General features: G+C 48.9%; 1 protein-coding gene across 4 annotated transcripts; it reads right to left on the bottom strand.

The window, feature by feature from the left end:
• Window positions 1-1,933: 1,933 nt before the first annotated feature.
• On the bottom strand, window positions 1,934-15,173 carry LOC123429845 (protein GDAP2 homolog). Of its 4 annotated transcripts, none has more exons than XM_045113824.1 (14): window positions 14,645-15,173; window positions 14,475-14,552; window positions 14,314-14,369; window positions 11,350-11,469; window positions 11,130-11,200; window positions 8,523-8,616; window positions 8,257-8,460; window positions 7,412-7,666; window positions 7,186-7,294; window positions 6,354-6,421; window positions 2,657-2,726; window positions 2,501-2,575; window positions 2,323-2,414; window positions 1,934-2,235 (listed from the first exon to the last, which is right to left on the bottom strand). In XM_045113824.1, exons 1-14 carry the CDS (start codon window positions 15,023-15,025, stop codon window positions 2,154-2,156), a joined length of 1,755 nt encoding a protein of 584 aa, XP_044969759.1. In that variant the 5' UTR covers window positions 15,026-15,173; the 3' UTR covers window positions 1,934-2,153. The 4 variants fall into 4 exon arrangements, with proteins under 4 accessions (XP_044969759.1, XP_044969765.1, XP_044969780.1 ...); XM_045113830.1 differs by having other exon boundaries at window positions 7,412-7,663; XM_045113845.1 differs by lacking the exon at window positions 7,412-7,666.
• Between the last annotated feature and the right edge of the window lie 313 nt (window positions 15,174-15,486).

The raw sequence follows: 15,486 nt of genomic DNA, 5'->3' as shown, positions 1-15,486 counted from the left end.
TCTTCCCGAAAAATAGTCGATCACTACCGACTCCGGACATACGTGTATGATCAGGCATTCGGGGTTCGTCACTCTTGAATCCGTAGAGGTTTACCGAAAGTCCGAATGACGCAGCCCTCAGCTACGGCCCAAGCATATCCAAAACGCCGGGGACGTCTAAGGAAGTCGTTCACTCGGTCTGCAAAACCTCAACCGATTCGGGGGCTATTGATGGGGTTGTACATTAGGGGTAGGCATGCGGACCTGCTTCCCTAGGCCCACCTAGGACCCCTTACGGACATCAGTGTCCTTCAAGTCACCGGTGTAGTCTCGACCTCACTCGGTACATCATACCTTTACTCGGCCTGCCTGAAGTTACTCGGATCGCCTTGTGTCAGTCTGATGCATCCTAGCACTCGGACCACAACAAGGTGATGGCACCGAAGAGGCTGCAACTGCAACGGCTAAGGACTTAATCCATCACATGAAGTGTAGTGAAGACCCACGTTACGAGTAACACCATGAGTTATATCTGCCGTTTCTAGTAACTTCCTTATTTATTAGCATTAACTCACCTTGTAATAAAACTCGGTCGGTCGTGGTGTACACTATATAAGCCACTCTGGGCTCCTCCTCAAGGGTTCAACACCTTGTAATCTTTCATACCTCATAAGAAAACATCAGCCTCAGGGCTCGAGACGTAGTGTTGTTACCACTTTCGAGGGGCCTAAACTCGTAAGTCCGAGTGTATCCGCTGCCCCTAGTTAGACTTTGCCCCTTCATTCGTATCCCTGAGTACTATTGTCAGGGTCATTCCCACGACAGCCGCCATAGCCAACCGGTCACCATAGTAGTTGCGCCCTTACCTCATCGTCGAGGTGGATCCGGGCCGAAGTGAAAGCTCGAGTAGGCGGGTGGCGGGAGTTTTGGCGCGTCGGTCACCCTGGCTACATAGTGCGACCGCGAATCGGCGGGCGATGACATGAATTTGTCCCACCGCTTTTTTGGAGACACGCCCTCGCCCCCGCCATCTCGCTGCTTGTAGATGTAAAGCACGATGTTTCCCTCCCATGCATCGCCCCAGCCTGGCTCGTTAGAAACTACCGATTCAACCATTCCTAACGGGCCTGACTGAGCAGTGCTTTAAGGTTCATACGATCCAGGCAACCAAATGGGCCATTTTCTTCCCCACGAGTCTGGTTGAGGCTAATGAATGTAACCAAACACGTCCTAGATCAGTGAGAGCATCTTTTTCACAATGAAAAATATGGTCCAAACACAATTGTGATGAGACTGCAGAAAGACCGACACAATTTTACGATATACTCCTTCCAATTCTTAAATACAAGTCTTTAGATTTCACTATGAACCACATAAAAGCAAAATAAATGAATCTACACTCTAAATTATGTCTATATATATCCATATTGAAAGGATGCAAATTTCATGAAAATGATTCCACACAGACCCTTTATGAATGGTCAATTAAGAAAATGCTAGAAAAATAAAAAAAAATATTTTTGTAATGTACATTCAGCTTGTATACTCGCTTATGAAGTTTCATGATGAAATAACATCGGTGGTAATCTCGGCAGAAAAGACAAACCCAAAGATATATCAAAAAACACTATTTGCAGAAAAGACAAACCCATATATAAAAAACACTGTTTGATGAACAGTGTGATAAAAATTGTATTTTCTTCACTAAGATTACCATAAGTGTCAATACACCGCAAAACTTCACACATGAGTAGAATGGTCAACTAGGTTTCAAACTGCGGAATTTCAGAATTTTTCAAAAAATTCTAGTATTTTTATAAATTTACTATTCATGTGGGTGCGCGTGAACCCATGTTCACCTTTGGATTTTCAATATTGAAATCTTTAAAAAAGACTTATATTTAGAAACAAAGGGAGTAGTATATTTTATGCTACTAGACGAATGCCCTGTCTGTTAGAACTTGAACCAATGAGCACTGAGACGCCACTTTATTTCAGCTGTAGAAATTAACATATACAAACAATAATCCCCTTCCCTGAAGGCTGAGGAACGAATGAAAGGAATAGAACTCCTAAACTAGTTACAAAGGGAAAAGAGAAATATCAACAAAGGAGTAATTATACAAAGACTTGAAAAGGCAAGTGTGAGCTTTGGACTGCATAGATGACATGAATCAACCAGATGGTCTCTGATAGATATGTTTTGTTCTTGGGTCCACAATCATGCCCCTACCACCATTCACCTCCAAATCATGCCTGTGGGATTACGCTCATAAGTACACAATCTTTTCTAGCTCCCTACAAAGTCCTAAAAGCTGGAAGGATTTGCGTAAGGCTACTTACTGAAAGACAAAATCTGGAATAGTTAATTGTTCGCGTGGAACATATCTGAACAGTTGCACGAGCCTGTCAACATACACAACTTTCTTCCATACCTAATTAAAAAAAGAGGATGCTAAATCTTGAGCAACACCTCATAAGATTAGATAGGAATATCAGTATGGTGTGAACTGGGAGGTACCTCTCCATCAATTAAAAGCTGCATCCCCAGAATAGCTGTTCTCAACCCCAAGGTTGGGTGGAGCATATAAATCCCCTGATAGAGTGAATACTGTCAGAAGACCTAACTTATTAAGAGATAAATATGTTACTTAGTGAGCACAACGGAGATACCGACATGAAGGTTCCGCTGGTGTTTCCGACCTAATATTTGTTGTATCCGTTTCATAAATCCTAAATCTGGTTGCCTGGAAATGGATTAAGAAAACTCCTTACATCACAAGCACAGATGGGTTAAGAGTAACAACAAGTATTGAATTTTAATCAGCCTACGGTGAATGCTTAGCAGCAGTAATGGTCTACTTGACCCCCACTGGTTTGTAGCTGTGATAACATAAACCCCATGAGAGAAACCAGATGGATAACCAGCCCATTAACCCTCCGTCCCAAAATAAGTGTCTCAACTTTGTACTAGCTCTAGTATAAAGTTGTATTAAGCTTGAGACAGTTATTTTGGGACCGAATGAGTATAAGATAGACAAGGATTTATCCTACCTTGTCTTGTACTTCAAGTTAGTCACTGTACTCCTACATATATGCCCATGAGGCTCAAGCAATACAACAACTATTTCATCGATCCCTCTCTCCCTTCTAACATGGTATCAGCCTAACCGATCCAAACCCTAGCCGCCACCCGTCGCTTTCGCCCCGCGCGCCGCCCCCGGTGCGGTCGGTCTCCATGGCCGCCACCAGGGGCCACGCCACCCGTACCTAGGGTTCGTCCGCCGGTCGTGTTGACCGGCTGCCCTAGAAAGTCTTTTTTCCGATCTCTTGATCCGGATTCTATCTCTTTCGTCGGTCGCTTTGATCGGCGTTTTTTTCTTTTTGGTTTTCTGATCTAAGATCGGTTTGCGTCGACCAACACCACCACGCCTCTACTCCTACATCGGCACGACCCGGCCTCCACACCGACCCGGCGGCCTCGCGCGACGCTGCGGCCCCTCACGACCGTCGACCGCGCGTCTGCTTGCCCGTCGTCCTGCGCCAGTTGTCGCCGTCCTTCTCCGACCGGGACTGCTTCATCACCACCCGCCTTCGTCGCCTCGTACGGTCACGCACTGGCTGCGTCGGGCCGGCTCCAGGCTTCGGCCGCTTCGGCCTCGTCGGATTCCTCGGGCCGGCTGCTAGATGTCAGTTGCGTCATCCTTGCCGGCTGCCTCTGGCCAACTGTCGGCTCCGACCGCGCCGGCCTCGTTGACTTCGTCGGGCCGACCGAATCGGCCTCGCCGACTGCCTCCGGCCGGCTGCTAGTTGTCGGCTGCGTCGTCCTCACCGGCTGCCTCTGGCCGACTGCCAGCTCCGGCCGCGTCAGCCTCACGGGCTGCTGGCTTTCGGCTGCCTCTAGCCATCTGCCGGCTCCGACCGTCATCGCCGGCTTCATCTCGGACGCCGCCACCCCGCCTCTATCGAGCGACATCCCCAACCTCGCGCGCGATCGGATTGATCACCTGCCCGTCTACGAACCACCTCATCTACGTCGTGCGACCGATCTGGCCCGTCGGTTGCACGCGCCTCCGCAGGTCCCGTGAAGACCGTCCCGAGTAAAGCGCGCCCCTCCACCAATCGAGCACCGGGCTGCCGCTGCGTCGTCATGTCCCGCCGCCCCATGGTTCTTCCCGCGGCTGCTGCGACCCGCGAGCCACAACTACACCACCTCTTCGGGCTGTAGTGGCGCAGCGTGCGGTCCCCGTCGCCGCCCGAGGCCGTCCCCGTGGCTGAACCAACCCACTCACCGCCGCTACGCCACCCCGTTGGGCCGTCGCGTAGTGGCACGCGGTCCACGCCGCCGCCCCGAGGTCTTCCCGTCGTCGCCCCGACCTGTGCGCTGCCGCTTTGTCGCCCCTTTGGGCCGTAGCGCCACGACACGCGGTCCACTCCGCCGTACCCGCGCGTCGACTTTCTGTGGTATGCGCCGCGCCGTCTCCCTCAGCACGGGAATGCCATCGTCCGCACCGGTCTTCGTCACGCTGTCGGGTTCTTCCTCGCCTACTTCGAGCATCGCCGCCGCGCTCCTAACCAGTCGCTGTCAGGCCGCCGCCGCTGCTCTTCTTGGTGCTGCTGCAGCTCGCTGACCCGAGTCGCGCCGCCCGTCCACCCCCTTCATCTCCGTCCAGCACCAGCTCATCGCCAGCGTCGCCGTCATCTTCCCAGACCACTTCTTCTACTCCCACCACCGCAGGTAACATCAGCCCCCGTCGTCGAGTCCTTCTCTGCTAGCCTCCTCGACATGGCGTACCAGCTTGTGCAGGTCCCCGTTTACGCATGCCCGGTGCTAGCAACACCAACGTGTGCCTTCATCCCCGATGTGCTCCAAAGTCTGGCAAGCCTGGAGCGATGCATCGCCAACATCGACTTTGTCCGTCTACGCATGCCCGGTGCCGGCAACACCAATGTGTGCCTTCATCTACGATGCGTCCCCGAGCTTGGCAAACCCGGCGCGACGCGTCTCAACTACGTCTTCTTTCTGGGGCACCACTACTTCGACACCACTACGCCCATGCTTAACTCGACGCCTCCTTGCGCCCACGGCTCCACGGCGACTTCCTCGACACGGGTTACCCCGACTCAACACCAACCACGACGTTCTTCGCACGGCTACCTTGACCATGGCTACACCACCCTACGCTCTCGGCTACCTCAACATCGGCATGAAGGGCTACCGCCTTGCTTGAGCAACCTCGTCGGTTTTCAGTCCAGCCACAACTTCCGCCATGCATCAACCGTTACGACTGTGGGGGGATGACCGTCGGCTTACCTTCGGACACCTCCTGCGTCGCTACCGTTGTGACTGCGGGGGGATGTTGAATATATTGATTAGTTAGGACTAGCAAAAGGGCCCATGCGTTGCAATGGGAGAAAGAAATACCACACGCTCTTAATTTATAAAAAATGGTCTATAATCTGAGAATTTGTAGTTACGACACAAATAAAGATGGTCTTATCCTACAAAAATGCAGTTCAAAATTTCACAGGTCTTCTATTTTAACACGGCTTGCATGTAGATTTAATACGTACAAAGAATCAGTCAAGTGACCTTCAGTTTCATCTCTAATCCTGATTTTGTTGACGTGTTCATCCCCAACCCGGATGAGTACCGGTATGAAAGAAAGACGGATAATGACTTATTTATTAAGATTGCACCCTAGATAGTATTTTTATTAAACGTTTAACAGATAAAATAATATCATATTTAAATTCTACATATTTTTTTAATCAAATTCCATATATAATATGTTAAATTTGGAGTTACGGTTTAAAAGATATGAGTATTTTAAAAAACATTTAATATATACTACGAGTTTAATGTCCCTAACCCGGATGAGTACCGGTATGAAAGAAAGACGGATAATGACTTATTTATTAAGATTGCATCCTAGATAGTATTTTTATTAAACGTTTAACAGATAAAATAATATCATATTTAAATTCTACATATTTTTTTAATCAAATTCCATATATAATATGTTAAATTTGGAGTTACGGTTTAAAAGATATGAGTATTTTAAAAAACATTTAATATATACTACGAGTTTAATGTCATAAACAGTAAGGGCTTTTTTGTAAAATCACCTCGGTGAGTTTTCCGACGGAAGCGATAGCCTCTTTATTATTAGGTAAAGAAATATAAGATAGATTAGGATTTGTCCTACTTTGTCTTGTAGTCCAAGTTAGTCATTGTACTCCTATATATATATATATGCCCATGAGGCTCAAGCAATACAACAACTATTTCACCGATCCCTCTCTCCCTTCTAACAGTCCCGGCTCCAAACCTCAGGGGATGAAGTAGACATTTCTTTGTAACAAACACTTACGGTTGTAATGATGCTGCTGAGTGGAGATAGACAATAGTATACGGCTTCTGAATCAAAGGTTCAAACTCCTGCAAACAGAAAGGACGCTGCTTTTAGTTTAACCCTAATTCACCTTTTATGCCTTATTTTGGTTCTCTTTTATATGGTTGGCAAAATAAAAGATGTAATAAATTAAAAATAATGAATTATGTACTATGAGGAAACCACAGAAAATCTTAAGAGGCATATACATAATTTCTGCAATATAATACTACCTCCATACCAAATGTAAGACATTTTGGCAGGATAGGCTAAAAACAGACTACCAAAATGTCTTACATTTTGGTACAGAGGTGATATTAAACAAGTATTCCCTGTAAATCCATCCAACATTCTTGGTGCCTTTTCTATATATTTTCCTGTTTTCAGATATATTTGTGCAGAATCATATCACAGTTTCGTTAATTCATTATATCAAGACTTTAAAATAACAGAATTACTTGGATCGATTTCCTTCATGTAAGTTTGAAATTTAAACCCGATATTTTGGAGCATCATTCTTGTGCGCTTGCTGCCAATGCACATGTACCGTATAACCAGATATGAAAAGCATAAAATATAATAGAAACTAGAAATTACATCTAAGAAATATAGAGAGCACAGCAAACCCTATACTTTGGCCAAGCTAATCTAACTTCCTAGCCCTACCTCCAGAAAAAGTATCTGCTAACAACAACAGTCCAGGATTTAGGACATATGCAAGAAGGTAATTTGGCATTGGTACATGGCACAACAAATGAACTGTGGCTGCAGAAGTTCTGTTGGGCAACATTTATTTCAATTGCATGATTACCTTCACTACATGTAGAACAAACCGTTCAAGATCCAGGCAGCGAAGAAGAAAGTGTGCACCAACAACAACCATAACTGGGCGCCCTTCACTATCAACTCCACCACGATAGCTGCAATTGTAGAGAGCATCAGACTGCAGACAACAAAAACAGTCTGAAGAAAAAGTAATATGCACAGATAAACTGTAAGAAGTAAAATAACCCATTGTTATAACATCAGTTGCATACATTATTTTCATCTCAGCGATCTCTGAAAGATTAAGGGAATTTGCTTTTGCAAGGTATCGTGAATGAAGTGAATATTCCTCGGCAGCAGACAATGGAGGGAAACCTATATCACCATATCCAAGCAACCTAGCATAATTAAATCCCTTTTGAGCTTGAGAAGATTTTTCCCACTGCTCCTTGCGCCGCACATCTGGGTCTTTAATTAATGACATAAATGAAGGGTCCAAATACGAATCCAATTTGAATGCATTCCTGCTAAATAAATCAGGTAAAATTAGTTTAATAGAACTATTCTTAGACAATGTCCTTTTGAAGCTAGGTTATAATAGAAAAAAGGCACTTGCATAAATTGGGCGTCTAGCCACATGCCCGGCACCTGGCTCGCTTGGGGATTGTCTAGGCACGCATAGGCGTTCCGAACGGACAATGTAATCAATAAAATAGATATTGTAGTCATCTTTATGTAATAGTCTAATAGATACTGCAAATAATAAAGCAAGAAGGTAAATAACCCAGAACTGAGTAATTTAAGGTGGAAAAAATCCAGTATGAGAAAAGAGAGCAATGTCTCGTCAATATGGACTACACTAAAGATAGTTTTTCAATCCAAAAAAGTGGCAAGTCGTTCTGCACAAGGTAAGATGAATAGGTCAAATTTAAGCTGTCTGACTAAGACTAACAATGATGCATAATGCCCTAAGTTATGAATCAGCATCAGCACATAGCAGCATTCAGAATTTTAGATTACCACATATCAACTGCAAATATATCTATTGCATATAGTGTATGTGTATTTCTGCCAGTGATTGAAGAGTCTAGGAAGATGTTAAACTTCTAAGATTCACCTTGATGCCAATCCAGACTCAACAGGAAGATCAAGAGGAGCTGCAGGCACTGTTCTATCTGCTGCACCAGCAGGCAAAGGTCTTATTCTTATTTTCCTTTCATCTATTACAGTTTCACCATTCTCATCTCCGACATCAGCTGGAAGTTTTGATACCGCAGTCTCTTCCTCTTGCTTGTCCCGAGGGAAATATAGCGGAAGCAATCTACATAATACTTACCATTAGCAAATGCAAGAAGAAAAAAAAAATTGGGATTCAGCAAGTACCTTTTGTATATCTCTGTATCAGATGATGATGTAATACAAAAAATAACACCAGCTATCTTGCCTTTCTGTTTCTCCAGAAAACGTCTAACAGTCCCTGAAGAGTAAAGTGAGTTCATGCAGAAAAAAACAAAGGAGGTAAAATATTTGCAGAGTGACTACGGTAAAATCATTTCTGTTGTGCAATTCACAAATAAGTTTTTTCACTTTCTGCCACTCATCACTTCACCTCCACGTGGAAAATAGAAGTGGGAACAATATATAAAGTGTTAGTCAGTTGAAAACTCCTTTTCTAGTATAAAATACTTTCTTGCATAGTACTCCCTCTTCATAATACTCGTCGTGGTTCTAGATCAAATTTGAACTAAAACCACGACAAGTATTATGGAACGTGATAGGAAAATAAACCACGTCGTGTTCGGTCATCACATGTGTGACTTGGTGACGCGTGAGTCTGTTCTAGCGTTGGCGTTCATCGTGTAGGTACAGGTTGAGTTGGAGGCTGTTTGTGATCCACTGGACGCCGGCCACGTTGTGCGCGTAGGAGCGCGTCGTGTGCGCAGCCTGGGTGAGGGGATCACAGGAGCGTGTTGAACCGACTTAGCTGCATGCAAGTTGGAGGTTATGCCATTGGAGCACGTCGTCCGCGCGATCGGGACGTACGGGTCAAGCTACAGGTGTAGATGCACGTAGAGATCGGCTGGAGGAGTTGCTTGGGCGCTGCGTTGCTGTGTGGCTATAAAAGGCCTTGTAGTCGTTGATGTAAGCTGAGCCAGCACAGATAAAAAAGAAAGTAGGGCGTTGGTGCGCCTGTGACGGTGTTCGTGCGCCGTGAAAAAATCTGCTGTTTCCATTGCCTCCGTCTTCCACCTTTGTCCGTGAGCAGAGAGAAAGAGAGCGAGCTAGCTAGGGTACACCCAACATTTGGTATCGGAGCCACGTTGAGGGAGAAGTTCGTCGGAGATGGCGCTCGTCCCATACGCCGGCGGGTCGGGGAGCATGATGTCAACGCCGGTCCCGATGCTCACTGGTGATAACTACACCACGTGGGCAATCAAGGTGGAGGCGGACCTGGACGCCGCCGGGCTGTGGGAGGCGGTGGAGCCGTCGGAGGACGGAGCGGCGGCCGTGATCGCCAAGAAGGACAAGCCGGCGCGGGCGTACCTGTTCCGCGCGCTCTCTGAGGATCTTCTGTTGCAGGTTGCGTCCAAGAAGACGGCGGCAGAGGTGTGGGCGAGCCTCAAGGCGAGGTTCGTCGGGGCTGACCGAGTCCGGGCGGCGCGGTTGGGCACTCTACGAGGAGAGTTCGAGCTGCTGCGCATGGCGGAGGACGACACGCTGGACTCGTTCGCTGGGAAGCTCGGTGGCATGGTGGCACGCTTCGCGGGGCTCGGATCGACGCTGGAAGACGACGCATTGGTGAAGAAACTACTCGACTCCGTGCCGAACCGTCTGTACACGGCGGTGGCCGGAATCGAGCAGTTCTGTGATGTCTCCACCATGGCATTCGAGGAGGCGTTGGGTCGTCTGAAGGCCTTTGACGAGCGGCTACGACGACGTGGACAAGCGGGCGGCGAGCGGGCGGACGGCCAGCTCATGCTCACGGCGGAACAGTGGCGAGCGCGGGAGCGTCGGTGAGGCGGTGCGCGGGACGATGACGACGACGGCAAGAGCGTGGCGTCGAGCAGCCGTGGGAACCGACGCGGGCGCTGCTACAACTGCAACGAGCGCGGCCACTTCAAGAGGGACTGCCCTCAGCGGAGGAAGGAGCCGGCGGGGGAGCAAGCGCTGCTGGCGGACGTCGAGAACGTCGGGCTACTCTGAGCCACGGCTTAGAGGGGTGAATGAAGAATAAGCCGCCGCGACGGGTCGGACTCGTCGGGCGCGTGTATGGGCGTGCGCCGGGCGTGTCGGGCACGTCAGCTCCGCGGGCTGGGTTACGGCCCTGACGACGACAATGACGGGAGCTGCAAAACTCTGGCGACGGTGAGGTCGTGGTTTAGGGGGAGAATGATAGGAAAATAAACCACGTCGTGTTCGGTCATCACATGTGTGACTTGGTGACGCGTGAGTCTGTTCTAGCATTGGCGTTCATCGTGTAGGTACAGGTTGAGTTGGAGGCTGTTTGTGATCCGCTGGACGCCGGCCGCGTTGTGCGCGTAGGAGCGCGTCGTGTGCGCAGCCTGGGTGAGGGGATCACAGGAGCGTGTTGAACCGACTTAGCTGCATGCAAGTTGGAGGTTATGCCATTGGAGCACGTCGTCCGCGCGATCGGGACGTACGGGTCAAGCTACAGGTGTAGATGCACGTAGAGATCGGCTGGAGGAGTTGCTTGGGCGCTGCGTTGCTGTGTGGCTATAAAAGGCCTTGTAGTCGTTGATGTAAGCTGAGCCAGCACAGATAAAAAAGAAAGTAGGGCGTTGGTGCGCCTGTGACGGTGTTCGTGCGCCGTGAAAAAATCTGCTGTTTCCATTGCCTCCGTCTTCCACCTTTGTCCGTGAGCAGAGAGAAAGAGAGCGAGCTAGCTAGGGTACACCCAACAGAACGGAGGGAGTAACAAATAATAAATAAATAAAGTAAAAGAAAGAGAAAGAGAATGAAAGAACTCACTTATTGCCACATGGGCAGCTGGTTCACGAGGATAGTTTTTAGCTTCCGTGTATATGCAACCCATTGCGATGCTAAGGAAATTAAATGAATAAGTAAAAAAGATGTGCCAATTTCATATTGCATAGCTTAAAACACATGATATCACTCGATAAGTGAGAAAAAAATAACAGCATCTAACGATAAAATCTTTTCCATATCGGCCCAGATATGCGGCAAGTACCTTTCAAGGCCGTCCTCAATGAGTAGTTCCAAACATGACCGATAGCAATGACTAAGTGCATTTTCCGCAGCTGTGTGATACTTGACAGCATATTTGGGTCCCACTGTATGGATGACCTTCCTGCATAATCAATTGACAATTTGACATATACATTTCAGTATAAGCAACAATACATACATTCGTCAATCAGTAATGATGAAATGAATCGGGATGATTTTCCAAGTATCAAACAAGAATACTCAAATTAGAAACACCTTTCCCATAAATTACATATTTCTCATAACTAGGATTCCTCCATATTAGATTTCAACTATTCGGATTATGTGAGTTCAACAACAACGCTTGTCATAAAAACTTCGTCGCATAAAGCTGGTGACTATGACAATCGATGAACTCCAATATAGAGATACTACCTACGAGCATCTACAACCGCAATTCGCAAATGTGACCCCTTATACGTTTGCAGAGGCGCCCGAACACATCCACAGACAGTGCCCGGTCACTGCCGGATGTGTCACAGGCCTCCTCCTCCTCCTCTTGTGTGTGGGGGGGGAGGGGGGGGAGGGGGGGGGAGTCCAGCGAGGGCACGGACTGCCCGGGTTTGCTCCAGTGCGAGGGCACGTGTCGTCCGGGCTTGCCGCTTCACCAGGATGCAGGCACGGAGGGCACCGCCCTCCGCACTCTTGTCCTCCACGACATGCGACTCGGCCATCGCGGCGTGCGACACAACTTCTCCCTCGCACGGCGGGCACGCCGCCACTCAACGCATTTGTGGTCGTGTCGTCTGGCAGCGTTGACCTGGACTCAGAGCCCAACGTCGCGGGGACGAGGCTCCACCGAAGGGGTTGGGTGGCCAGCCCGGGCCGTCCGGTTAGGGCATGCCGGTACCTCCATCTGCTGCTCGCCGCCTCCGATTCCCCTACAGTCACACACCTCGAGGCGACGGATCCAAGCCCCACTTTCACGTTGCGGACGCAAAGGATTCCCACCAGAGCGATTCCAAAGGCAAAGCTCGGTTTTCCTCCCCCGACCGACGGAAAGCCAGCCGGACGGCTAACTCCTTCTCGTACCAGCATGGGACGAGGTCTCCCAGTCGACGGATCCGAGGTTGACGGACTGAGATCCGCTGCCCGCCATGCTGGAGAAGGCTAGAGATCACCGGAAAAGAGCTGGGGCAGAGCAAAGCAAACTGAAAGTGGAGTGGCTAAGGGTTTGGTCCGGGAAGCGAATTTGTGGGGTCGGGGTGCGCTGGTCCCGCCTCCCCATATCCACCAACATATGGGCTGGGTTTGGGGGGGGGGGGGTCGAACAGCCCTCACATATAGGGGGTTTTGAGGGTTCTGGTTGGGTGGCAATTTCGTGACCAGACAGGCCGTCCGCCCGGACGTATAGGGAGGGTTTGAGGGGTCCGCTTGTAGATGTTGTAAGTGTATAATCCAAAACAGACAAATCAAGTGGGGTTGTTTTTTTACGAGTGAATGCTATTATTATTTTTGTATGATTAATCTGGTAGAACAAATTCCACGGGTCATAACACCTGTAGAACAGAATCAATTTCTTTGACTAACTTTACCATAAGGACTAGCAGACCACAGGTCTTATCGTGAAACCAAAAACTACACTGATCAGGGGCAGGCCCACCTCAATTCAAGGGTATTCAGCTGAATACCGATTATTTTGGGCAAAAAGTTAGGTATATAACATATATATACACACATGGTGTAAACACAAAACTGATGCACTTGGGCCAAAACAGAGTTCTCCCAGTAGCCCACCAAGCTCCTTCTCCCGCAAGGCCTCAACTCAACAGTCCAAAAGGCTGGAGCGCACGCACAGACGTCTATCATCGAAAAAAAAACATCGATTGATTTGAGTATCACACAGAGACGAACCAACATCCGTACGAACTTTCTCTGAATCGATCCGTTCTGTTCGCATCACAGTCCCCATGCGAGAGCCTTCCACTCCGCCAGGACGCCGGCTAGGCTTGTTGTCGTCGGGTCGCCTGATCGACGCCGACGATCACGGGTTCGCACGGCGCGCCGCCGTGACGAATCCATCCGTGCCGCCCTAACTCCCTTCAGTTCTGAACTTTTATTCCGGAAGACTAAAGTGGCAGTGGGCAGCAAGCCGCATCGATCAATCTCAAAGACACAACCATGCAGGGATTGAACTATTGAAGGTATAATTGTTAATTACAGTAGATGTACTAATCTTTCCACTTCTGAAATTGGGGTCTCTTCTCTATGGCGATTCTTAGTCGAACTCAATTCATGTACATGCACAATTTTCTGCTCGTTGTCCAGCAGGTTGTCGTGTTACAGTATAGACACACAGAGTCAGGGGCAGAGTTTGAGCTCCCATGTAAGTCAGCTTGATTAATTGTCATTCTATTTAACTACAGTGAAATTAGAAAATTGTTTGCACTCAATTATGAATTGTTTAGACATGAGAATTTGCATTTTTTCAGTTCTTAATGTGAGAACGTTTATAAATGCAAGTACGTTTATAAATTCTGACTTTGTTACAACGAACAATATGTAAGGTTTTCTTATCATTTCCTATTTTCGTTCCTCTATATACCTTAGATTTTTGTCATCATAGGTAGAACAATGTTTTGCATCCGTACCCTGAACAATATCAATTTATGGTCAATTTTAATTAATATAATATATTATGTGCTATCTTTTATATAATATAGTTTAGTACCAGTACAATATGCTTCTATAATTAGTTATATGTCTAAAAGGAAGGCCATAGAGTTTGAAAAAAAGTTTTCAAAATTTGAATACACAGTCGTTAATTCCTGGGCCCGCCCCTGACACTGATGCTGTAACTTCATGCTTCAACAGTATTTCCAGATCCGTGCACAGGACATATGTTCCATTTTCTACTAAAAAAGGAAATACATTCATTTTCCACGTGAAAAACTGAAACGGAAGCACTAAGAATGCCTACTAATACCTCGCAGGAAGATCGTATGCATTGGTCATCTTTGCCATCCCAGTTCGGCACCCTCCCTACAAAACGTAAAGCAATAAAAAGATGTCACTTCACAATCCCCAGTGATTGAACAAATTCCACCCTGAAATTGTACTGTCCAGTCCTGACATCCAAAGTCGTACCAAGGTGGCGCACTCCTCGGCGAGCCCTGAACCTGCTGCAGAGTGCAGCCCAGGACTACTGTGCGCCTCGTCCAAGCTCTGCACGAACCGAAGAATCACGAGTTTAGCACCGCAGTTCCAACATTCTCCAATCTCCAATGTCCAGTGAGACATAAGAAGAGAATCGCAACCTCGTTGGTGGAGTTGACGACGGCATCGACCTCCATGTTCCAGGGGTGTCCCCGCCAGAGGTAGATCCTGGAGTTGATCTCGTGGTCCACGGGGAAGCGCGAGGCACCCGCGCGGCCACCACCGGCGGCGCCGCCGTCGTCGCCGGTTAGCGGGTCGGAGAAGGAGAGGAAGGCGGACGCTGCGGGCTCGGATCCCCCGTCCGCGGCATCAGCGGCGGCGGGCGAGGAGGACGGCGTGTACAGGCGCTGGTCGGGGTCGCTCCAGCGCGGCACCTGGTCGAGCGTCACCGCAGGCTCGACGCCGCTGACGCCTGGCGCCATGGCGGCCGCAGTGGAGGCAGCTCCGGAGGCCGTGGCCGCCGCCGGCGAGCGGTGCTGCATGGAGGCGGAGGCGAGCGAAAGGTACAGCCAGGCGCTGGCGTGAGGCCGAGCGGCCGTTAAGAGGCCGACGCGAGACGCAAGGGGCCAAAGGAAGGCGGAGGAGATCGATGGAGACGACGAGAAAGAAACAAGAGCGTCTTCTGGACAATGACGCGTGGGGTGTGTGGACTCGCGGGCCCTGTCTGGTCAGAGACACGCAGCATGGTTTGTGGGGGCACGACGCGTGTGGGCGTAGCCGACGTGATACAGCTCGGACGGCAGGAAGCCGTGCTGGACTGGGCTAGCACTCCCGCTGGCTTGCTCGCCTGGTGACCCGTGTGGAGCGTCCACCTGGTGATGACGTGTAGCCCAGCTCGGATCGGGATCTCATGACGCCTATGCCCGCAGCAGGCTGGTGCGGCGCAGGAGAAGGAAGGTTCGGATGGACGAACTTGGGTGGAGCCCGGGAGTGAAGACAACTC

Source organism: Hordeum vulgare, chromosome 1H (assembly GCF_904849725.1).
Source record: "Hordeum vulgare subsp. vulgare chromosome 1H, MorexV3_pseudomolecules_assembly, whole genome shotgun sequence".
NCBI lineage: Eukaryota > Viridiplantae > Streptophyta > Magnoliopsida > Poales > Poaceae > Hordeum > Hordeum vulgare.
The sequence above is the reverse complement of the archived record's forward strand: the minus strand, read 5'-3'. Positions and strand labels throughout refer to the sequence as shown.